Consider the following 25,926-nt stretch of genomic DNA (forward strand, 5'->3'; position numbering starts at 1 on the left):
GGGGGGAGAAAGGAGGGGGGGGGGAAAGGAGGGGGGGGAAAAGGAGAGGGGGGAAAGGAGGGGGGGGAAAAGGAGGGGGGGGGAAAAGGAGGGGGGGGGAAAAGGAGGGGGGGGGAAAGGAGGGGGGGGGAAAAGGAGGGGGGGGGGAAAGGAGGGGGGGGGAAAAGGAGGGGGGGGGAAAAGGAGGGGGGGGGAAAAGGAGGGGGGGGGAAAAGGAGGGGGGGGGAAAAGGAGGGGGGGGGAAAAGGAGAGGGGGGGGAAAAGGAGAGGGGGGGGGAAAAGGAGAGGGGGGCGGAAAAGGAGAGGGGGGCGGAAAAGGAGAGGGGGGCGAAAAGGAGAGTGCAAATTTCATAGAATCCGAGAATGGTTTTGGTTGGAAGGGACCTTCAAAGAGTATTGGAGGTCACACAGAGTAAAAGTCGCTCCTGGTAAAAAGAAGGGAGCAAGACGGCCATCAGGGTGGGAGACGCCCGACCGTGCGACAGTAAACGGCACGCTGCTGTCGTTACTGGCATTACCACTGTCAGCATCAGAAAGCTGCTGTATGGATCAAAAACTTATCACTTATTCACTTCAGAATCAGATTTTGATACAAATGTTAGAGAACACCCTATCTTCCTGATAAATTAAAAACCAAATCTTCCTTTTCAGATCAACGCGTTGTTTTCCTCTCTGTTTTCCAGCCGCCCAGTGCAACCACGGGACGGCGTGGGGGCGGGCGGCAGGTCCCCCGCAGCGGGGCGCAGCAGAGCCACCCTTACCTGTCCTCCTTTATCCTGGCCAGCAGCGGCTCCAGCCAGCCCAGCGTGCACTCGCAGTGCGCGTCCAGGAACGTTATCACCTGCCCTGTCGAGGCGGCCGCCCCTCGGAGCCGTGCGCGGATCAGTCCTGACCTCTGCTCCATCCGAATGATCTTGATGGAGACTTCCAGATTTTTCACATAGTTCTCTAATGAGGCCTTCAAAAACTCTGCCGAAGAGAATTGAAAAAGAACAAACAAACAAACAAACAAAAACAACAAAAAAACCCAACCCCCCAGAAGAAAAACATTATTTTTGGTTAGGTTCAGCAACGACCAAGGACTCCAAATATAACGGCAGAGTTTAAGCATCACGCTCAGCCCTCCGCGCACTGCTGCGCAGGAACACTGCCGGAACACGGGAAGTGCATTTTGACGATTTTGGAGTTTTTCTGAAGACGGGGAGCTGAGCGACGGCGGTTGACACCCGCACTCTGTTCCGTGCGGCCACACGGGAAACAGCCCGTACAGACACAGGCACCCGCCAGAGATCGACCCGGAACACCACGGAAAGTTTAAGTCAGTCATGATCGGTTTCCTCGAAATAAACCGGCAATCAGTAGTGAGTGCAAAATGCCGATTTTTGCTAATTTGTCTCTGGTCAAACACGAATACAGCTAGTTTTGCTGAATTTCACCAGCTGAGCCCTTCAGGAATCCAAAACTTTGCTTTTAGGAAAAAACTGTAGTTATTGGGGCTAAAGTCTTCCTCCACCTTTCGGCACAGAGGAACATTAAGCCGACTTGTTCTCTGAAGCAGGGAAATCCAGGAGAGTAATTTAATTAGAGTCCAGTTAATGCTCCGCGGGGCAGAAATTAAGGACAGCTTGTCTTGCACCCTCTGTCCCTTCAACAACTGCAGCTACATGTTGTGTTTGCCATCGTACACATCTGGCTGCTCCAGGAAAAACTATCTCATTCCACCGATTCCATTTATAGAGTGTAATGTGATTTCTTTCCCAGGTAGTATCAGTTCCACATGCAGAGAGTTTTCTTTCTAAACCCTAGTTGTTTGTTTTTTTTTTTTAAAAAAAAAAAAGATAAGAAAAAAGGCAAAAAGGCAAGACCGAAAGAAACGAACCACAAAGAAATACATGGAAATTGGCTCAGTGGGGACGTTCAGGAAAACCTGAAACGCGGAACAGGGGGGTTTTGAGAGACAGTAAGAGAGAAGATGTGCACAAGGACCGGCTTTTACAGTCATAGGAAATGATAAACCCCAGTGCAAAAGGGCGCTCGTGCAGCTCTGGACGGGCGCGCCGTCCGCAGGACGTCCCCGCTGATAACCGCGCTCGGTGCGTGCGCGGCGTCCCCTCCGCCCGCCCCTCCTCCAGCCCACGGGGGACGCGGCTCGGGATCGGCGCTGACGGGAGGGATCGGCACCGCACAGCCCCTTCCGCGGGGCCCTCCCCTCTGCCCGCACCCACCTCTCTCGCTGGCATCGTCCACCAGGATGATTTCGGAGAGCAGGCGGTGCGGCGAGCGGTTGATAACGCTGTACACGGTGCGGAGCAGAGTACTCCAGGCTTCGTTGTGAAACACAATAACCACGCTTGTGTTGGGTAGTTCGTCGGGGTAGACTTTGGTCTTGCACCTGCCAAAAAAAAAAAAAAAATACAGGAAAAAAAAAACACAGAAGGAAATGGGGGGGGTTAATCTTTAGGGAAATCCGAGAGCTCTGCCAAGGGGGCAGTCTGGGAAAGGGGCTTCAAGCCTGGAGAGCAGGAGACCTCGCAAACCGGGTACGGATCTCTCCAAGCTGCCAAGCCAGGAGCCCGAAGGCAGCAGGAATGTCACATTCTGTTTTCTTGCTAAGGAAAGCTGGCGGAGCACCCAGAGGACCGCGCGCCGCTGCGTTCGCAGCTGCCTCCGACTGGGGCTCTGCCGGCGCCCGCTCCGGGGAAGCGGCGGCATCAGCCTCCGCACCGCCAACAGAAGGCCCCACTCGCCGAAGGGGCATCGAGTGGGCGCAGTTAGGTCAAATAAGTCTTTTATTGTGGCAGATCCCAAATTCTGCCGTTTAAAGTACGCAGGCCTCCGAGAGCTTCCTCCCGTCTTTGGGGGTTTCTCAAAAAGAAGAAAAAAAGTTAGAGTTTTCTAGAGCCCTCTCTACGTCCATGCAGCGGAAGAATGAGAGGTCAATAATGCCACCTATTTTTGGAAAACGTAGAAATGAAGGCAAAGCGAGCAACAGATAGCAGACATGGCTGATTTTGTGGAAGCAAATTAAAGCTGTTTGCTTATTACAAAAGGCTACCCCAAATTCTGCATGTTTGTTCCAGACTTGGGACGTGATTCGACAATATAAACACTTGTCCCTCAGCCTGCCAACACAGCTCGAGTCACATCACTACCCACAGGGGTCCCTAACCACCGCGAGTTAAAATACTTTGCGCTTTTTGAGGCTATTTTGCTCTCCTGCGACCTTCTGGCTCCGCTGCTCCCCCCGGCCCAGGTCCGCCCTCCCAGGAGGGACAGGGGAGCGCGTACGTACTTTCCTCAGCAGCGACACCCCCCCCCACCACCACCACCTCCCCCGTGAATTCAACCGGGATGTAAAGTGGAAGAGCAGAAATTACGCTCAGCTTCTCAGCGCATCTTCTTTGCAACACCCCAAATTCGAAGCTTCGCTAAAAAAAAAAAAAAAAAAAAAAAAACAACCAAAAAATCTTAACTTGGCGAGTTATCCACGAGCGTTTGCGCCCCCCGTGCCCTGCGGCGGGGGCCCGGGCTCGGCAGAGCGCTTCCGCCCCTGTGAGCTGACAGCCGCCCCAGTCCCAACACAGGACTTGCGCGGGAGCAGCCGCCTCCTTACGGGAGCGCTCCTCCGTCGAGGAGCGAGGGAACGACCGAATACGGCCCCTGAGGAGAAGTCAGCTTGTCCGCAGAGTTTCCTTCTTCAACCTCATCTGCCGTAACAAAACTCTCTTTAACCTTTTCTTCCGCCTCACTGACATTTAAAGAAAAATAGATATAAAAAAAAAGCCCCATCCCGAGCACAGCTTTCCAAGTACAAGGTGAGGAGAGAATCCGGGACATCACTGATTTCTACAGCCCAGGTCAAAGGTTCACGGTGTACATACACATAGCCACAACGACCTGTACACACGTACATACAGCTATATGTAGTACAAGTATATATGCATACATAGATATATAAAAAAGTCACTAGATCTGACGGCAGGAAGCCCAGTGCTAATAGTGACGAGAGATATGTAAAAATACACACACACACACACACACACACACACAGAGACTTGACATCAATCTGATGAGGACCACTGAAGTTTGCTGGCAGCCACCCCCCCTTCACACCTTCTCTAATTAGCGATGCAGCCAGCCATCAATGACGATTCCGATCCAGAGTTCAGACGAACCAATAAAAGACCTTAACTAATCGCCACCCGCGACGACACCCCCCCCTTTACCCAGGGGGGACTAAAGCAGGACAGAACGTCCCGAAAAGGACATTTTGAAGGTATTTGTTTCCAAGGCAGAGTAGCGCATCCCCCCCAAGAGGTAACCGCCCCGGGAGGGCGTCCGGTGCCCTCCTGGAGACACCGAAGGCTCAACAGCAGACGGGCTCCAGCGCGAAGCTCAGCGCCGGGGACGGGCAGAGCTGTCTGCCAGAGCTTCACATCCTACTGCAAAGGACAGCCAGAGCCAGAACAAACCCTGCCTGCCCCACGTTTCACCACCCGCGTCGTTTTGATGACGTTTCAAACAGATACCATTTCGGAAATCAGAAAAGAAGTACCGCGCAAGAGCGTGTTTTAAAATATTCCGCAACGCACGACAATAGTGACACGAGACAGGAAAGAAACGGGTGTTGCCTCGTTTGCAGTTTAACACTAATTTTGTAGCGCAAATGGAATATTAAGGGACAGAACGTTTATCATCACGTGGCCAGATTTGCCAGAATCTTCAGTATTTTGACTACCGTTCTTATTATCCTCCGAGGCACCTCGGGGTAACCCAGAGAAGCGAAGGGCGGGCGAGCGCAGCGCAGAGGTCGCGTGTCCCCCGCACCGCAGCAGGCCCTCTGACGGACCAGGAGTCCCCTCGGAAAAACCTGTGAACGGCGTCCTAACCATGCGTCCTTCTTGGAAATTTTCCACAACAACCCCACATCAGACGCTGTACCGTAACGTGAGGAATCCTTCTCTTTTAATGGCATTCGCCTCTCCCCACACCATCAGGCGCTGCCGCACGTCCCTCCTTCGTTGCACGGACGGGATTACCCTCTGGGAAGGAGCTTTGTTCAGCTTCCAGATGGGTTCATTCCGTAGGTCCGCTACCTCTAGTTCCCCAGGCACACCCAGCGACGTACATGGATTTGTCGGTATCGCCTCTGCTCACCAGAGACTAAATTAAATCTATTGGCTTCTTTTTTTTTTTTTTAATTTGGGTCATTTGATTTCAGCAGAAGACGAAAATGCTGCCGCTTTGTCCGTATTACAGCATTAAATTCTTGCGCACCCGCGTTTTCTTAGATGTTATCGCAGCCCTGAGCCCAGCGCGGGGAAGGCTTGGGCCGGCGCGGCCGGCAAGCTGTGCCCTGTGCCGACCTCCCCCGCACGCGGAAAACCAGAGAGGCAGAAGAACAGAAAGGCACTGCCAGAAGAGCCCCTCCGCAGCTCATTTACCTTTTTTTCTGCTTTCTGGGAGTTTCTGCAGCGCCACCCGCACTAGCGGAGAGCCGGTTTGGCAAAGCAGAGGCTGAGGGGGAGACGTTAACTGGGCATCAGCACTGGGAACAGGGGGCACCCGCAATCCCAGCTCTGCCGCCAGGAATGAGACCTGCTGAGATTTTTAGCTATAGTTTTGGGTTGTTTATATCTCTGTTTTAGCTATCATACAGGTACAAGTTTTCGGGCTCCCTCTAAGGCCCTGAGCACAACACAGACTGGGACAACCTAAGGTATTTGGGCAAGGTGCTGGTTCTGGCAGCTTTGGCTGTAGGAGACACGGAGCGTCCCAGGACAGCAGCACGTCAACCTCACCTGACAGAGCAGGAACGCTTCGGGGCAGAAGCTCAAGGCCTATTTCACGTTGCGTTATGCTTTATTCCTTACCGAGTATTCCTTCCTCTCTCCCTCGGAAAGTTCTCCCCGCAGGAAGACAGCGACTTAAGGACCGAATTTTAAAAAAGCAGCTGCTGTGGAGCTGGCAAAGCGTGCGCAGGCAAGGAGCCATTAGAGCTCGTTAACCGACGCGTGTGCGCGTAACGCAGCCGATTCCCGCACCAGGCGTCGGGATGACCGGAGCACAGAACCGCCGCTCCCACAGTGAGAACATTCCTTGCTTGAATGAAACAGAACCCGTCCCCGCCTTGTTGATGTAGCTGTCGCACACCACAGAGCTGCTGCTTTAATTGCCCCCGACGGGGCACAGGGCTCCATTTACACACTTAACTTACACACGCGCTGCTCTCTGGGTCCTACTGCAGCGATCCCCAGCAAACAGCGACGGCACCGCTCCACGGGGAACCTGCCGCGGCCAGCGCGGTAGTTGAGGATGACGGAGGCGAAGTAAGGAGGCACGCAGGAGAGACGGAAGGCGCAGTACCGGCGGGCGCCAGGCTGAGACCGCTCTGGGTGGGATGGTTCTGCTCCTACCAACGCGCCTTTGCTGTCTGGCGGAAGCGAGACGTTCATTAGTTTTCACTAAACTCACTCAAAGCAATTTTCATGAGTATTTGACGCACTTCAAAAGTTAAACAACGAAGATCGGTAATAACACAACCGTGCAGTGGGTGTATAACCACCGCTCTCGCTCATAAAGTAATTCCCACTGCCATTTACAAGATGTGCAGTGGAAAACAATCAAATGTGACTAATTTGTACCCTGCGCCCCCCCCTCGCTCCTGGCTGGGTACGGCCACGCTCCGAACCCGATGCTCATCACACCGCCCCGCGGGCTGATACACCTCACTAAGATGCCCCCCAGCCCCCCCTCGGCCAGTGTTTCTGCACGGTCGGTGAAGGACCGCAGCGCACAGACGACCGGGGAGGTTGTAGATGGTGCAAGACCAGCAGAAGGGGACGGTCGGCAGAGACGCGGCGTACCAAAACCTCCCCTTCCCTGCCGCAGGGCGCCGGCGCGTGCCCACGGCAGTGAGCTCACCCTCCTCTGCTTTCCCGCAACGACCGCGGTGACAAATTCATGGCTTTCTGCTGTAGGTCAGCTCTCACGTCCCCTTATAGAATCAGAGAATGGTTAGAGTTGGAAGGGACCTTGAAGCTCATCCAGTTCCAATCCCCCTGCCCTGGGCAGGGACATCTTCCACTAGACCAGGCTGCTCAAATCACAAAATGGTTAAGAGTTGGAAAGGACCTTGAAGACCACCCAGTGCCACCCCCTGCCCTGGGCAGGGCCACCTCCCCCCAGCCCAGGTTGCTCCCAGCCCCGTCCAACCCGGCCTTGAACCCCTCCAGGGATGGGGCAGCCACAGCTCCTCGGGGCACCCTGCGCCAGGGGCTCACCGCCCCCACAGCCAAGAATTTCTTCCCAATATCTCATCTCAATCTCCCCTCTTTCAGTGTCAAACCGTTCCCCCTCATCCCATTACTCCCCTCCCTGACCCAGAGTCCCTCCCCAGCTCTCCTGGAGCCCCTTTAGGCACTGGAAGGGGATGTCCAAGGGTACCTACCCAGACACCTTCTGCTGGGCTGAGTATCTCGGTGCGGTGCTCCTGTGAGAGGAGGAATGCCTCGGGGATTTGGGCTCTGTAGTGCCCCGTGTCCCTCCCCAGGGAAGGCTCAGTCCCCACCGATTCCCATTCTGCCCCTGCAGCACACCTCTAACGGTGTTTCAGCCCCAAAGAGACACCCGCCCAACACTGCTCACGCAAAAGTGGTTGTAAGTGCCCGAAAGATAAGAACCTTTCATGTACCTTTACTGAAGTGATGGCGGTGACTCATGCTGTGTTTTTTCTAATTCAAAAATACACCACGCGCTGAAGAAGCGATAAATAAGTCATCTGCTACTCACACGCTATCAAAGACAAGGACTGCCGCTCCACCACCCCTGCGCTATTTACAACGCATACTGATTGTTCAACGTACACCGACACTGGAAATACTCTCCCAGAAACACTGGTTTTTCTCACGCAGTCATCAGATGTTACTTTATGAATACACATGAAGTAAATACAGCTGTTTAAATGTGAGAAAAACGCATCTTCTAAGATCAATAAGATGGAAACCGAGTGAGACTCTACCTATTTACCATCCTTCCCGTTGGCTGGGCGCAAACGATGTGAGCGCGAAGGGCTGCACGGCAACTGCATCCCTTCCAGAGCTGTGGTGAAGCTCTCGGGGAAGTAACGCAACGCAAAAGATCACGCATGAAAGCAAAGTATTTGGAGAGAAAAAATGAGACTATACCTGTTATATACGATTTATTATGTAGTATTTTTTTATACGACGCATTTGGGTACATACAGAACTCTGTTAAATATCTGTAGTTTATATGACTTGAGGGATTCTCACGATTATTTAGTCATTACCTTTCATTGCTGCGCTTTAGTGGAAAAAGAAAAGATGAACACCCCTTCCGAAAAGGCCGGTAACGCAGATCACCGGTACGATTCCTCTATGTGACCGGAGTCACTGCACACCCCAGTGCCAGCAGGGCACTGGGAACCAGTCTGCGGCAGGACTGGCGGTACCGCTGCTGCGGCGCCGCGGCTGACGCACGTGCGAAGGCGCTCCCACCGGCGGCGAGCGAGGCAGGGGTGCTGTGGAGGAGCGTCACAGCCCAGTTCGGATCAGAGAAACGTGGAACAGGCTGGAAAAGGGGTGAAGCAGAGGAGCTGCCAGTCAGAATACCCCGAGGGGTTCCCAAATTCCAGGGGCAGACGGACTGAGAAAGAGTGGGATCACTGCAATCTGCGGTAATCGCCGGTGGTGGGAAATTAAATCAATAAATTCACCTTTTTATAGGTGTGGTTACCCTCCGGTGAACTTTATACCTTGCAGTTCTTTTACTGTCTTAATTTAGCGTCACATTCACGCGCTATTTTTGAAGAATGGTCAAGAATAATTTTACGCGACATGGAAGAGTTCACCTTTAAACAGCTTATCACAGCTACTAAAACAACTCCCTCTACGTAAATATGTTCGTATCTGGAATAATCTCCCACGTGCCGATTCTTAGGAAAATGTTTACCGCTTCCTAAGTGCGCTCAGGGAAACTCAAGTATTTAGAGGACACCTTAACCGCGAGTGCTTTTACGGTGGGGCTGTGGGTGCGCGGCGGCTGAGGCTGGGGAGGGCAGGAGATGCGGCAGAGCGGCGCCCGTGCCCACAGCAGGAGCCGAGGGCAGCCAGGAAGGGGGAGATGTTGGACAACCTTCGCTACGCCTTGAGGGCTCCGAATTCAGGGATTTCGTTCTGAAAGCTGTCCCTGTGCCGAAGCACTCCGGCTCAGCTCTACAACACTGTCAAAACCCTTCCAAAAGTTCCTGATCGTACATCGATTAGTGCCGCGGAGGTCTTCTCTGAAAAGCAGGCGGAGGGGTGACCAAAAGGATCAATAGTTCCAACAGAGACCGGACAAGGGCAGACCCTACTGCCCCGTCGGTAACAGCATGTCACATCCCCCTTCCACCCCTCCCAGCACCTTCCCAGTGACCACAGATGGCAAGGGACACCCCGAAGAAAATTATGAAACTGCTTCTCACGACAGGCTATTCCCAGGTTATTTTGGTGTTTAAGACTCGCAGCCGATGGCCGGTGTGGCGGCGCAGTGTGAAGGTGCGGTTTCTGTAGCGTACTGCTCCCACTGCAGTGAGGTGTGTAAAAAAACTCCGGATCGCCCATTCAAGGAAAGCACCTTTCCTTCTCAGAAGGCTCCGCAGATGCCTCAGCAACACCGGGTTTGCCCTGTGGAGACCCACAGCTCAAGGCTGGAGAAGAAGCTGCTCCCAGGAGCTTGCAGCCACTCGCCTTCCTGCCCCGGGAAGCATTTCCGCAGCCCTCAGCGGTATCCCCTGAGCCGCTGGATGCCCTCCAGAAAGACCCAGGAACAGCCGGAGATGTTCCCATCAGCACCCATCACCGACGCCGGCGTCTCGGGCATCCACCCGCCTGTGCGCTCCCAGCAGGTCTCCAACATCACCCACACCTTTGTGGAGCAGGAGCTGAAATTCCAGCGTACCTCTTGTTATTAGGAAATGCAGAAAGCCCGAAATTTGCCATTTCTCATCGTGCCCCGCGCCAGTACCCCCGGAGAGCACGTCAGCACGCGCGGTCGCGACACCCGGGTATTCCTCACGGCTGCAGAGGTGAGCGCGTCGCTGCTGAGCGAAGCCGACAGCCGGTCACGTTGCTTTATCTCCCTCTTGACCTGAAACGCGCCGTCATCGCCTTCAGATGCTTCACGAGATGCCAAATCACATCAATGCGTATTGATTATACGCCGAGGCACATGACGACACTTTATTCCACACTAATAGGACCCAATGGATGGGATTTGTGCTCTGCCGTGCGCTTCCGAGAGTGCACTTGTGTATGGCATTATTCCAGCGGGATGGCGTTGGTATCCACAGAAATACTCAAAAGTTCTTCCATTTTCCTCTAATCTTGAACAGGATTTAAAAACATAAGGAAAGGTGAACTGAAACATCCAGCAAAACAACAACATTCGGTAGTATCGGAAGGCCATTCCTGGTGTCCCCCCACAAAGAATGGCAACCCAAACCCTCAGCTCTCTTTGCTTAAGTGGTTTTGAACCCCCCAGTGCCTCACGGGACGCCAAATGCAGCACTGGGGGAACCCCAACCATCAGCCCCGCCACAACACCCCCCAGACCGCTCCGAAGCCCGCCCTTCGGCCAGTACTTTTACCGAAAACTACATTTAGAGACTACTTCCATCCTGCAAACTTTCCCTTCAACACCGTCCCTTGTGCCACGTGCGGATCACCACTGCTCGTTTCGGGGTGGGGGGTGGGGGGTGGGGTTCGCTTTCTCAAAATCCCACCTTGGAGTATAAGTTAGCTACCCCCAGAAAGCAGTAATTTATTTCTGGAGTAAGTGGTAACTCCGGTACTACGGGAATCCTATGGCCTGAACTAGTCTCCTCCTATTTAGTTTAAATAAAATCTTTATGTTACTTCTGGAAATTGAAAGGACGAAAATGAGACATACGGCACGGTACGATGAGCAGATGAAAAGGCTGTTTTGAGTGCTGGAATTCCCTGCCAGAACAGCACGAATTTAAGCTGGGTCTGTCCTGCGCCCCCTCTGCACGGCCCCGCGCGGCGCTGAGCTCGGCCGGAGGCGCGGGGGAGCCCGCGGCTGGCGGCTCTGCCGAGAGCGGCCGCTCTCAGCCCAGAGAAACAACGCCTCATCTCCCAACGGGTTCTGCTCCGGCATGTCCACGCACACGGCTCTAAACTCCAATAAATTCACTGAAATTGCACCGGTTCATATTTTAAATTGGAACTTATGCGAATGAAAGGTGAATAGAAAATAATTGAGCGGGAATCTGTTCCGCTTAGAGGAAAGTGGAACTGTGCCAGAACTGCACCTACATTGTCTTACTGAATTTTACTGCACCAAAATACTCCAAAGCTACCCAATTCTTACAGCCAGCAGACGAGGGATGTGAAAATACCGTATGAAAATTGTTCTTTGGTGCTTCATTACAGAGTATAAGCAGGTTTGCAGTTTGTAGGGGCGAAGACGCTTCGCTCACACCTTTGGCTACCACTGTTGATAAAGCTTTGGGTACAGCCTTGAATAGCAACTCCTCCTTCGGGACTTTCAACCCCAAACTCCATTTTAATATTTTAGCAGCTCCTTGAGCAGACTTTTACTAAACACTCAAAGTTCCTTTTGTTTGATGAAGAACAGAATCGTACAGCACCGTATTACTAAAAGCAAACAAGATCGCGTAGAGGGGACCGTTTCTTTTTCAGAGGACTGTCCTAAAGGCCCTTTTGTTCTTTCTCCACTTTTTCCAATAAAAAAAAAAAAAAAAAAAATCAAAGATCTGCAATGTAAATTACAGATCAGATCAGATCAGGCTTTCTTGGATGGGTTTTTACCATTAATGTTGCTCCACTTCCAGTGCCACTTTTTATGACATCATCGCTGAATCCTCCTCGAAATTCACCAAGGTACCCTCAGACTTCCCCTACTTGGTGTCACCATTAAGGACAACTCTTGTTTTAGTAAAGAAACTATGATTAGTTCGCTTCTTGCTGCCGGATACAACTTTGCAGCCTCTTCTCACTTCTCCACTGAATGGAGAGACTCACCCCCACGTTCCCCTTCCAGGCACGTCCCACCGCTGCACCTCCTGCTCCCCCCGCACCGGTGGGGCCAAGAGCGGCGCTCCCGGCGACCCCCCCGCTCCGAGCCGGGACTCGCCAGGCGAAGGGGACGGCTTGACACCAAGGAAGCAATTTCCTGCTTGAACAGCTTTGTGCTATTCGATAAGAAAACTGAGTTACAGCCAGAGGACGGGGCGGGCGCTGCCGGAGCCGGGGGCAGCAGCAGCCTGCGGGGACGCGGGGGAACGCTCCCGGCAGGAGCTGCTGCGGGAAAAGCACAACCGATACCAACTCAATCTACCTGAAAAACGCACCCTTTCCCTTTAGAGCCTACATATTTTCTCAAAGCGCATACCACGTAAGGACTGAATGCCTAACGGCTTAACCCAGCATTGTTATATTGTTTGGGGTGTTTACGGCAAAACTAGGAACGCGCTTGCCCCCGCAGCGCGGATACCCTTGACATACTTCAAAAACGTGAAACAGCCGCGCATTTTTTTAAAGATAAGTAAGCCACGCAAATCAAAGTCTTCCCTTAAGCACCCTCACCGCCCCCGTTTTCAGTGGTCCGGGGAAAAGCTGCCTCCCCGCTGCCCTGCAGAGCCCGGGGAGGAGAGAGGATGGGGAGGAGGGGAGGTCCCTCGGGGCTGGCGTCCAGGGGCGCGACCAGAGGAACAGAGAAACGCAACCGGCACCCGGCAAATAACGCTGAGGTTATCCCTCCCGTGACACAAACTGTTTAGGCATTTACTAGTGTTCAAAGTCACTTGAAGCCATAAATAAAGGAAGTAAAAATATCTTCTTCAGATCCATTTTTCTATAAATAAAATCACTCTTTACACTCACTTTGAGGGCCTCCCTCGTAAGGCCGCTGTCCCAAGCTGACAGCAGCGCTGCCAGGGAACTGACGTTTGTTTTCAACTATTTCACCACTACGTCAGGAGCTGACTTCTTCCCTTTTACAATCCTGTCTCCTCCTATTCACTGCCTTACTCCGAAGCAGACCACAGTCCACACGAAACGGCACGTCAACAAGCAGCAGGTTGACCTTTCTGGAAATCAAACTCTTTGGAAGTTCTCTGAACAAAGGACATCTTCAAAGACTCACGTGGACCAACGCCTACAGATAAACGCCAGTACTGAGTACAACGAACTCACCCGGTCAACGGCCAAAGCCACCCACACAACCTCCAGACGCGCTCCCTTCTCCCTTGCAGCGTTCCCGCTCCTTTGGCCACCTCCAGACGCGGAGAAGCTTACTCCATTTCCAGGCTGGCAAGAGCAAGCCGCTCCCATGGGAGCGAGTTGGACAAATACACCTCTACTGAGCGTTCCCGGTGTCTTCTCTTCTCCCACGCGGGTGCTTTGCTGACCGCGTCCGACTCGCAAACCTCCCCGCTGGACCCGCGGCGGTTCCGTCACGCACAGCGGGCTTCGCTTGGCACGCGCATCGCTAGAGAGAAGATCCTCACCCGTGCCTCGCTCGTTCCCAGCGAAGACCACGCAGAAGTAACTGCCAAGCTGATAAATTCATTTGCAGAACAGCGTTTTTGGCTGAACAGTACAGCAAACTGCTGGGCTGACCCTGGCTCCTGGGAGCGACCCAAGGTGTACCTATGGAGAAGACATGCTCCCGCGCCTCTCCATCCCCAGGCAGCGACCAGAGGCTTCCCGCCACCGATTACTCTCTATCAAAGCTATGACAGCAGCCAATTTTTAATTTGAGGCGCAGCCCCGCGCGTAAGAATGTCGTGGGGGTTGCTATCGCTTTGGCAGTACGGGGAAATGGAGAGTGCAGCAATGAGGAAGGAGCTAGCAAGACGGGAAGGTAGTCCAGAAAGGGCTCCAAGCGCCTCTTGAGTTACAGCTGCAGCTCATGCTTCCAGCGGGCACACCGCGCGGCAGGAATCAGAATTACTGTGAGCTATTATAGCTGCCTCTAGAAACAGCAGCTCCCAAATGGGTAGAAAGGATATTCTAAACGGAATTTCCCCAAATATACCAAGATGCTCCTCGGCGAGGACACATTTTGCAAATGCCAACTTACGTTTTTCTGGAATCATAGAATCATAGAATTAGTGAGGTTGGAAGGGACCTTTAAGATCATCAAGTCCAACCGTTAACCTACCCTGATAAAAACACCACCACTTCTAAACCATGTCCCTAAGCACCTCATCTACCCTCTTCTAAAACACCTCCAGGGATGGTGAATCCACCACCTCCCTGGGCAGCCTATTCCAATGTTTAATAACCCTTTCAGTGAAAAAATGCTTCCTAATATCCAATCTAAACCTGCCCTGACATAACTTGAACCCGTTTCCTCTCGTCCTATCACTTGTCACCAGGGAGAAGAGGTCAGCCCCCACCTCACTACACCCTCCTTTCAGGTAGTTGTAGAGGGTGATAAGGTCTCCCCTCAGCCTCCTCTTCTCCAGGCTAAACAACCCCAGATCCCTCAGTCGTTCCTCATAAGGTTTGGCCTCCAGACCCTTCACCAGCTTTGTAGCCCTTCTCTGGACACGAAACGTGACCAAAAAGATCTCTTCTCCTCTCCCGAGCTTCGCTAAGCCAATTGGGACTGGGGTGCGCTCTCCAGGGGGGCCCTGGTCTGCCCCAGCTCCCTGTGGGAAGGGGGACCGGCACGGCGGGGCTCCAACAGCGCCCAAAGCCCAACGCAGTCAGAGCCCGACTTGTGTAGGAGGAACAGCAGCAAAGGGGGAACACCAACACGTTCCAATTGTTCCTTTTGTTAAACGAAAGTACAGATGACAGACTCGCAAAACCAGTTTAGAAGCCATCTGTTGGCTCAGGAACGTATTTTTCTCATTGCTGGAGAATTACTTTTCTTTTTTTTAATCTTAACAGCCTTTAGCTAATGTATACATGGGGAATCGGCTCCGCTCTCACACCCGTTCCCCGTTCCCCGCGTGTACTCGCCCTCCCTACTGGCACTCACCCTGGGTAATCCCGTCCCCCCTCCCCCCAACAAGGTGAAATAATTTCTGAACTGTCATTTCACAGTAATTTCTAGCCAGAACTAATTACTGATTTCTCCCTGAGCTTACTTGTTCCCAGGTGGTTTATAGACTCTCTCTGCCTGACTGTATATACACTGTAAAAACTTAAAAAGTAAGTTACCTTTTAATTATATGAAGCTGTAAGCAGATAAACCTGGCCACAAAGGAACTCTTATGTACTTTACCCACCACGGCACAGAGCTGGAAACAACCTAATACAACACTTTCTGGGGCAAGACAAATGGATTAGAAGTGAACATCACAAAGTAAAACAACTCGCCCTCCCGTATGGGGGCTAAATTGCATGAAGAAGAAGAACAACAACAACAAAAAAAAAATCTACTCAAAGCTTCCTGCCCTGCACACACACACACACACACGGCAACAGCTCACTTCAACCCTAGATCTCAGTAAGAAAATCCAATTATAATGGTTTAGCAATTTGTAGACTAGCTCTCGCGACCTCACGCATCCAGAAAAGACTGAAGGTGGATTTCTTCCTTTGCCGGAGAAAATACTTGGAAATAAAATTAAACGTTTCTATGTTGAATTCAATTGGGTTTAAAGTTTAATCAATAGCTACTTCAGATGAAACCTGACACTGATTAAAATCTTCAAGTTGGCCATTACCAACAGAACTCGGGCAATCGAGGGACACTCCTTGGCGGACAGTACGAGACGTAATGGGACAAGTCAAACTGTCCGTGTGCCGGTCGGGTCCGTTGGCCGGAATTAGAGGGCCGACACAGGAGCAGAGAGAGGACGGGGCTCAGCCGTACTCTTTCGCTACAGCACACAGGAGGTGGATTTTGCGCCCTCCTGATGAGAGGACTCATTCCCGCAGAAGTCAGAGCAAACGCTCGTTGACCTCACGGAGGTTCGGACTTGGCATCAGGTCTCTTCCCAAACACCCCTGTTCGGGAGGAGGACGAGACAAGAGACACCTCACAACACTGGAAAGGGAATTTCCCAGGAGCCAGCAGCCGACCCAGCCTGCCCCGTACTCCTGCAACTCGCAAAATCAAACTTTTTTTTTCTTTTTATGTTAAGAAATCTACTGTTTTTCCTTAGGGGAAAAAAACCTCCCTCGTCTTACAAACACAGCTACTGTGGCTGCAGTGCAAACCCACAACCAGCTCACAGCCACCAAATGTTTCATCAGAAAGAGAGCGCCACACACGGTTTCAGGAGCTCTTTCGTGTGCTGATGTGAAAAAAAATAAGATTCCCCCAGGTATTTTTTTCCCTCCTAAAGATGTGTTTCTTATTTAGACTCTTAAGACACTTACACACACCCCCATCCGCCACAGCACCGCTTTGATCATCGGAGGCACAACAGCAGCACCGATCCCAAACCGGGAGAGCACTATCCGCCGCCGTGGGATACGAGTACCGAGCTGCGGAGGGGAGGGAAAAGGACCGACGAGCATCTTTGATCCCTACTCCAAGTGTGCGCTGTAGGTGGGCTCCCAGAAGGACCGGCAGAGCGCTCCGCAGGCAGCGGCAGCCGTGGCACAGCGAGAGAAACCCGCACAGCCCCAGCGAGAGGGCAGGGCGAAACGATGAAACTGCCCACGGGCACAATCAGCGCAGCGGGGATCCGAGAGGGAAAAGGAACGAGAAAGGCCAGAACAGGAACAGAACGGGAATGGATTTGTTTTATTTATATATATATATATATATGTGAAATTTATTTTATATTAGTTAATTTTATATATATTATTTTATAATATATAACACAATAATATAAATTATACATACATATAAATTTACATAAAATATATATATCTACACCCCGCAACAATGAAAAATCCACCGTGTCAGCGCACTGCTTCCCCTTCACCGCCCTCTTCCCAATGACTTTGCCAATAAATGCACTGTAGCATAACTGAAGAATGAATTTCCAGAATGAGAAATTGCCACAAGACTCCTCATTTTCTCGGGCTGTTCGTTTCTCATCAGAATTCTTACGCCTGTTTGTAGGCATTCATTGGCGACACGGACATAATATTATAACGCACAAATCTAAATCCTTCTCACAGAGATATAAAGGCAGTGGGAATTCTCACCAGGAGACGACACTTTGCCTTTAGGGTTAAACCACAGTTGGAAATCATAAAACCTCCTAAACACGGGACTAACGGGGAAGCCGAGGTCTTGTTTTCATTGAAGAGAGGGTGTGGGGAGTTGGATGTGCCATTTTCTGCTTTAAGCCTATACTCACCACCGCCGGAGGTGGGAAGAGGACATCATGGAGGAAAAGGCACTCAGCCGCTTTTCCGACAACTCCATCTCACACCGGCGCAGGACTGGAAGTCACTGCGTCTGTCGGGGACACCCCGTGCCAGGCAGAGAAGAGGAGCTGTGCTCAGGACCGCCGCCAGGAGCGGTGACCCCCCTCCGCCCCCAGAGACCCCCGATGGCACATCAATCCCCACCGGTGTGTGCCGGCAGCCCGAACGGAGACCGCGACTGAACGGCACGGCACACGCTCGGAGAAACGCGAAAACGCCGCTGACACGCAGAAAAACGCTGACATGCCCCACTCTCGCCCCACAACCCACCAAACCCACCGCGATGACCCTCCAGCAAAGTCCCCCCTCTCCGCCCTCGAGTCTTCCGAGGCATTTAGTGCGGCCGCTCCATAGCCAACGCACTGATTTAATGCATTCACACCTCCATGGCATTGACCTTCCCACCAGCTCGTGACTACCTGCAACCCAGCCGTACCCGCGGCTACGCAGGTTATTACGGATTTCCCACCAGGCAGCCCGCCCGGAGACAACATTTGTTATTTTCTGCCCTTCTATTCAGCTCATTTTGCCACAGCAAACTTCCCGGCCACTGAAAGCCAAGCGTGCGTCTATAACGCGAAAGGCACGGCGAGTTAAGACACCCAGTGCAAATTGGGTGCCTCTGTCCCCCACGTCAATAAAAATATGTCTTCCTAGCACACAGTAAATATATTAACCATAAAATCATATTTTTCCTTAACAGCAAAGCATTATAAATTGGCTTTCAGAGCAATTTAATGCTCCCTAAAGAATACGGAAAGAAAGCATCTTTCTGAAGAGGAAAATGAGAAAAGAAAATTGTTTTTTTCTAAACCCCATAATAACTTTCCGTCCTTTCAACAAAGAATATGGAACTTCTTTCCATCAAGGAAATGCAGTTGGACAGATTTCTCTCAGTATGAAACAGCTCCGCTCCCTCCGACCGAGCAGAACTAGTCAATAAGTTGAATGTTTTGACCCGTTTTTCCCATAGGCGCTTTGTCTCCGCGGTTGGCTCCCGGGGCAGGAGAAGGCGCTCCGCCACAGAGCACGAGGCTGCGCAAGGGCCCCCTCCTTCTGGGGTGTGCCACACTCGGGGCTCCTTCCTCTGGGGGCTGCGAAGGCTGTGTGAGCGGGGGGAGCACGGACCCCCGGACTGACCATCACCGGGGCAGTTCAACAGTGTCAGAGGGCCGGAGCCCCTCTGCTGGGAGGACGGGCTGGGAGAGGTGGGGGGGTCAGCCTGGAGAAGAGAAGGCTCCGGGGAGACCTCAGAGCCCCTTCCAGTGCCTAAAGGGGCTCCAGGAGAGTTGGGGAGGGACTTTTTGCAAGGGCATGGAATGACAGGATGAGGGGGAATGGCTTCAAACTGGAAGAGGGGAGATTGAGATGAGGTATTGGGAAGAGATTTTTCACTCTGAGGGTGGTGGGACACTGGCGCAGGGTGCCCCGAGAAGCTGTGGCTGCCCCATCCCCGGAGGTGTTCAAGGCCGGGTTGGACGGGGCTGGGAGCAACCTGGGCTGGTGGGAGGTGGCCCTGCCCAGGGCAGGGGGTGGGACTGGGTGGTCTTCAATGTCCCTTCCAACCCAACCATCCTGTGACCATAGGGTGATTCCACGAACACCAGCTGTCCCCCGGCCAGGGGCACCACGGGGCGAGAAAGCCATTAGGTAGCAGCACGGGGGAAACACAGCCCGGCAGCGCATCGCGTCCTCCTCGCCTCCCAGAGAGCCTGCGAGATGCCTCCCCGTGCCTGCTGGAGTCCTTCCACCACCGAAGCCACTCCACCTCCGCGTCCCGACGACCCCGGGTGCTCTTGCAAAGAGTAAGCGATAAAGAAGGAACGCGCAATAAGCAGTAAAGCTTTTCTGATGCTGCCGTTTCGTGAGCTGGCAACGATCGGAGGGGTTGTTTCGGGGAACCCTGCCATCACCGAATTACAAACGAGCATCCTGGGGAGAAGCAGCACCTATGTTGCTTGTGAAGAAGGTCTACTGTTAAAAGTAACGCTTCTACTTCTGTCATTTGCAGGCATTTATAAATAGAGTCCAGGGAACAAAGTACTTATTTTCTTTTAAATTTCATGGGAACCTGAGGAATTTAATTTCAAACAAAGCATAATAAGTCAGATTTCCGCTAAGAGACAATTCAGTCTAAAACGCAATAGCAATGGGAGATTTTAGACAACCTGACCGCTTGTATATATTTAGCTCTGCCCATAGCTCTCTAAATTTTCACTTGTTATAAGCTGCAGTACCTATAAATCAGACCACTTAAGTAGCCCAAGGAGAACAGGGGAAAAAAACTGAATTGCAAGAAGATCAAATTCAATCACCACTAGGGTTCTATAAAAACTAAGGGGGGGAAAAAAGATTCTCATCTCTAAAAATTCACCTCCGAAAGTAGGTAAGTTTGGATAACCCTCCACGCATGCAATTTCAGGTAAAGATTCTTAGCAGAACGTCCCTTTACGCAAAAGTTTCCCGTTCAATAAAAAGGGCTTGATAGCCTCCCCCACCGAGTACCTTTAACACCGCTACGGGGAGACGAGAGGAAGTTCTCTGACGGCTGAAAACAACATATAGAAGAGCCTAGACTTTTTAAGTACCATAAATTGCTACAGGATCTTTAGACAGCAATCAGAATGCCTACTGAAATGGGGACAAACATGCACATTTGTACTTTTCCAACAAACACAAGTGTAAACACAGACCCGCTCTTGTGACTGGAAAAATTAATGTTTAAATTCCCCTAAAAATAACTCATTGGTCTTGGTGAAACACTCCCCCAAGCTCTTCCACAGTCCCAAAGTCACCAGACAGACTTCAGGCTTCACTCAAAAACGATGATTGTAAGTTACCAGACTTAAAAACAAAGCAAAACCTCAAAAAAAAAAAAAAAACCAACCAACCACAAAACCCCCTTCAGTTTTAATATCGTTGCAAAATATTTTGAAAGATGTTCTATAAAATTCTGATTCTTCCAAAAACGTCTATGGATAAAACTAAAAGAAAACTACGTCCTGCAGGTCGGTTTTGGCACCGGGAGCATCTTCTCTTTATCAGCATTAGAATGTCAACTTTAAAATGCTGACAGCATAATTGTGAACATTTATAAAGTTGACAATGATATTTTTATCACTTTAAAACTTAAAAAATAAAGTTTTGCCTGAAAAAAAAAAACACCTCTTAACTATTCCAGGTGATAAGACACTCCAGAGGGCATTTTGTTATGTGTGTAAAGCGGTTGCTGTAAGTTGGCAATTTTCACCCGTTCACAAAATAAATCCCACGGGATAACACCACCTGCGATGCCGGAACTCTTTTCCTAAGGAAGTTTGCATTAAGAAGCCAAATCTAGAACCTGTCGTTTCCAAACAGCTTCCTCGGGCAACCGCTGCTAATAACAGCCGCTAATTAACCCGGAGGCGACGGCACCGCATCTGGGGGTTGAAGGGGGCGGGAGGCGGGCGCAGACGGCACCGGCACCGCGGGAACTCACCCGTCCAACCTCACGTCGGGCAAACTGCGGTTCAGGGCAATCAAGTCACTGGCCATGAGGTTAAACTGGTTGATTTTGAAGAGCTCTTTCATCTTCTCCTGGTCGTCCTTAGGAATGAGCACAGCCTTTCCCATCTCTCCGGGACCTTCTTGGTTTCGGGAAATAACAGCTGTAACACAGAAGAGCAAAAGCCAACGTTTCAGCGGCAGTTTTACTCCTCCTCCCCAACAGGGCTCCCCGATCTTTGGCGCTCAGCAAGGAATGCTAAAAAAGAAGCAAACAAACAAAAAAAAAAAAAAGTAATAACACATCACAATTCTCCCTGTGCTTCTCTGTGAGGTTTTCCCTCTATCCGGATCTGAATTTCTATCCGGATCCTTCCTAAGACAACTGGAAAACCCACACGTGTTCACTCGCAGCTTCTGGTTGCCATCGCAGTGACAGTAAACGACCGTTCTCACCAGATTTACACCGGGAGGACAAAGCATAGCACCAGATTCTCCAGGAGATTCTGCAAACAGAAAAGGTTTGGAAACCACTTTTCTAGCTATTGAAAGTATTTGAAGAACATGTATATTAAACTCATCCTAACCAGCTTCTTTTAATTTTTATTTAGCTTTAAGTAGCAGGCGCGTGACAGCATCGTCCCATCCCTGTAAGTAAATGAATCAATCAGTCCTCAGTGACAAAAAGAAAAATAATCCTGAAAAATATAGTATCCCGACCCTGAGAGAGTATCTTTGACGTGCTGTTAGAGACAAGTTTTGAGAAATTTTTGTGCAGCCAGTTTTGAATTTTAGGGAAAATGGTAGTATCATCTCACCGAGCAGACAAAAATAAACAAGATACAGACTGCCTTTTCAGCAAACAGCGCATGACAAGAAAGGAAACATCTCGCCTCCACAAATAATTACAATCGTTATTCTAAAGCAATAGCCCACCAAAAGGCGACAGCAGCAGTTTCCTGCCGCGGCCTCAGGGTGCAGCGCAGCGCGAGGGGCCGGTTCCCCTCCCGGCTACTTCGAGCCCTGTACTCCTACGCAGGTTCCAACATTAACATTTTCCCTTAACGAAGGGACCCTGGTTTTATCTTCCATATTTCATCTTTAGTATCGAAATTGCTGTGAAACATTTGATGCTTAGTATCTTGAAAGACTGGCACTGACAAAGGCTTCTCTACCAGCTGAAGAGGAATGAAATCATTTATTTTTGCAACCAAAGAAAGAAAATGCTAGAAGAATAAACCCTTTTCTACAAAATGCACAGAAAGAAGACTAAGTGGCTTTTTAAGGAAAAACCTATGATTTTTCCAAGCACCCCAGACATTGGGGCTTGCCAGAACTCTAGCAAGGGGTCCACTTTTTTTTTTTTTACTTTTTTTTTTTCCTACTGCAACCTAGCAGAAATTTACACAAAAGCCTTTTTAAAAATAAACATTACAGACTCTGCTCACAGAAATTTGGTTTCTGCGGTTCTAGTTTATGCTCCAGTTGAGCGAAGACCATTTGACAGTATTACCTGACCCCTTTTTGATCCTCCCCGTCGATCAGAAGCAGCCCCCCTCTGTGCCGCGCCAGGAGGAGATTAGCAGCTTTGGCTGCGATTACACGCAAATGTTAAATTGCCATCAGAGGGATGCCTAAACCTTAAAGGCGGTGGCTCCGAAGCCCTCTGTGCCTGACACGGTTCCCGAAGGATGGCAGGCTCCGTGGGCAGCATCCTCCCGGGAGCCGCGCCGGCCGCAGCATCGGCACCAGCGCACGCTGGAGATGCTGTTGGGTACCGCTCCCGTGGCTGAGCCCCGCTGCCGACTCCTCTCCCCTGCCTGTGGGAAAGGACTTCGTGGCTCCACCGCTCCCTACCTGCCCTAACAGGCACCGTTTTAACTGAGAGACTCCATCTCGCAGCCAAACCCGTTTAGAAATGCCGCCGGGAGGAAATAAGGAGTGCCAAGACGGCGGCGGTGCAGGGCTGGCAGCCGGCTCCAAGCGCAAGGCTGCTCCTCGCCGCACGGCTGCCGGGGAACCGGCGCTGCGCACCGACGCGCACCGCTACACCGCACGCCTGCCACTAAACTCCTCTCGGACCAGCTCATAAGTATATATGCTCATATATAAGCTCATATATTTATGCAACGCATATTATGAGCGTAAAATACTTGGGATTAATGGCAGGTAATTAAACTCTCCTACACCATCGCTTTGCGGAGGGAGGAGGAGACTCCTCAGAGACTGCACTCTGAAGAGTCAGTCGGTCCCTCGAGCTGCAAATGGTGTTTGCAGAAATAAATTCTGCCTCCCGTTTGCCGGAAGAGGCAGAGGGCACAGATTTAGCTGCTCAGCAGGAGGAGCAGGCCACGGGCGCCAGCGCGACGGCTGAAGCCCTGCAAAACCGGCTGCGAAGCAGAGAGAGGCGCTCGGCCCGTGTCCCTCTCCCCGAGGGACGCAACGTAAATGGAAAGGACTTCCTCCAACAGGGACGAGAACGTCTCTGCGGAGGAAAAGGAGTGATGAGGAGGTGAAGGAAGTTTGTCCTTGCGGCATCCTTCACACTGATCATCTTTTGGAAGGGGAATTCTTTGGTTTTTCTGCCTCCAGAGCTGTCTCTAAGGGCCTCCGCCGACACCAAGGACTTTGCAGACCCTCTCCAGCAGACCAGGACCACCTCTGCGTGACACAGCATCAGCGCACACAGCGTCTGCCCGCCCGGGCACGGAGGCACCCGGCTCACGGGCCGATCGACCCGCTCCGGCCCTGGCACGGGCAGGGAGAGGGGACGCCGGACATCTCCTGCCATAACCTGCCACGTGGCACGAAAGCTGGAGGAGCAGCAAGAGGCGCCCAAACTAAAGGTCTCCGAAATAGTCAGGCAGCATACCAAAATGGTTTTATTTTCAGCTGAAATACTTTGGGATTGACTAAATATATCTTAGCGACAATTTTCTCCTGTGGAAATCGGAAAAAAAAAAAAATCATTAAGGGGAAAAAAACCAAAAAAAGAATTTAGCAACTCATTATTAGCAGCGTCATTATTGCGACGGTAGGATTTGCTGCCTCTCCTTGTCGTAAGCCAAATATCCAAACTGTATGTCCCTACAAGGTGTGGAATACCCCGCGCGAAGGGTTTGAGGCTCCAAGCCCCAGCACCAGGCAGGCCGCTGGCGAGGACGGCGCTCCAGGGCAACCGCACGGGAAAGGCCACCCCTTCTGCCCTGTACCATCACAGGGACCCCGAACAAACTCAGCCTGACAGCTGCCGTTTATTCTGCCAGAAAGCAGGAGTTATATGTACTCCTTCATCCGCAAAACTGATTTTCGTTACAAGATTCTGCGTTCTTCGGTTGTTTCCTAAGGTCCATCAAGACAAAACTTCCAAGAGATTTCCCTGTCCTGAAGTTTATTATAAAACTAATCAGAATTTTCCTAAACGGCCTTTCCACTCTCGCGGTGGTATTCAAAGCAAAGTATTATCAGATCACATTTCATTTCAACCGTAGCTCACACGCATCTGTGACGGAGAAACACGTTTATTTCTGCTGTGGTTAAAATGCAGCAACCTCAGCTAATTAAATCTCTAGAGAAGACGCACACGGTTCATGAATTCAGAACCCCGTATACACTCAGAGGCGTAGCTCGGACCCCCACCCAGGACCACCTCTTCTTCCATTTTCTCTCCCATACTCGAACCAACAAGTTTTGAGCCCCGAGACTCTGTAAGAAACAGTTCTCCCGTCTCAAATTCAGCAGACGCAAAGCACACAACGATCCAACCACATCCAAGTTAGGAAAAATCACACTTTCCATTTTCCAAACAGTACGCAAAATATTAAAATAAGAACCAGGTAAACATCACAACAGCAGAGATGGCAGGAATATTTAGCAAATTACGGTCCCTTGCAAATATTCGATTTCACCTAATTTTTCACAGAGAATTGGATTTTTTGCTAGCACTGAATAGTTTTGAGAATCTGAAGACGGTGTCAAAAGTTTTCTGTTACCAGGTATGTCACCAAAGTCGGCTTCCTAAATGCACAACGCCACTATCCATATTTCTGCTGAATGATCTGTGATTTAACCAAAGCAAAGAAACTAACTGTATTGGTTTTCCAAGTATTTATATTGTCATTTCACCACATTTTTATGTTCTGCTTTACCTTCTTTCTAGGAAGTACAGCACACTTCGTTAGTACAGCACACTTCGTTAGTACAGCACACTTCAAATCAAACTGTTCGGAATATTTTATGACATACCCAATTTGTATTCAAGTTTCCGTACCAAATCTTTATGTAAAACACACATACACACACGCTCTTCAATCAGAGAACATAAACATAACGCCGAATCTCTTCATCTAGAGGATTAAAAAACCTGAAATCCGTTTCTTAAGCATTCAGAATGCATGAATGGTAAAAGAGGCAACACTCAGCGACTGCACGCTGCTGATTAGGAATTACCTCACCTGTACTGCTGTCTATAAGCTAAAATGAGCTTAGTGAGCCGTTTCCTTACAGATCACATCTTCAAAAATATCACCGAACATTTACTGTCAAAATCCCCTTTTCTACATAGCTTTTATACTTCTTTTTGACAGCATTGTGAAGATCACTGCCTTTAAATGACTCAGCAGCGAGTAACAACCGCATCCCTCTGCGGCGGTAAGGGAAAGGTGGCTCTTCATAAACCAAATGCTGCAAAAAATTACACAAACCCTCCAACTGGGAAAGGTCTAAGATTTTTTCCAACCCTTGCTGCCTCCAGGGTTTTTCCCCCCCGATGGAAAGAACGGATTCCCCCCCCCGAACGCTGCCCGTCCCCATCGGGAGCAGCCCTGCCCAGCCCAAGCCCGCAGGTAAAAGACAGTGCCGGCACCTTTCGAAGGACTTGGACTCACCTCCAGGCTCATGTTTTAAATAATTTGCAATGGTAACGGTGACCCAAGGGAGGACCTGGGGGTACCCACAATCCTTGCAGTCAGCTGAGAGATGTATTTCATTTTTCTATATCAAGATTACCTGGCTGTCGATTAATAAGCTTACTAACATGTCTGATCCATAG

General features: G+C 50.8%; 1 protein-coding gene across 1 annotated transcript in view; it reads right to left on the reverse strand.

The window, feature by feature from the left end:
• GALNT13 (polypeptide N-acetylgalactosaminyltransferase 13) overlaps positions 1-25,926 on the reverse strand; it is a gene marked incomplete at both ends in the record, with an annotated part of 82,435 nt that overhangs the window by 13,340 nt on the left and 43,169 nt on the right. Inside the window, 4 exons of the mRNA XM_082483431.1 lie at positions 410-425; positions 762-969; positions 2,226-2,392; positions 20,872-21,040. Of these exons, the coding sequence (XP_082339557.1) occupies positions 410-425; positions 762-969; positions 2,226-2,392; positions 20,872-21,040 (560 nt within the window). The remainder of the gene's footprint in view (positions 1-409; positions 426-761; positions 970-2,225; positions 2,393-20,871; positions 21,041-25,926) is intronic.

Source organism: Vanellus vanellus, assembly GCF_965231255.1.
Source record: "Vanellus vanellus genome assembly, chromosome: 5".
NCBI lineage: Eukaryota > Metazoa > Chordata > Aves > Charadriiformes > Charadriidae > Vanellus > Vanellus vanellus.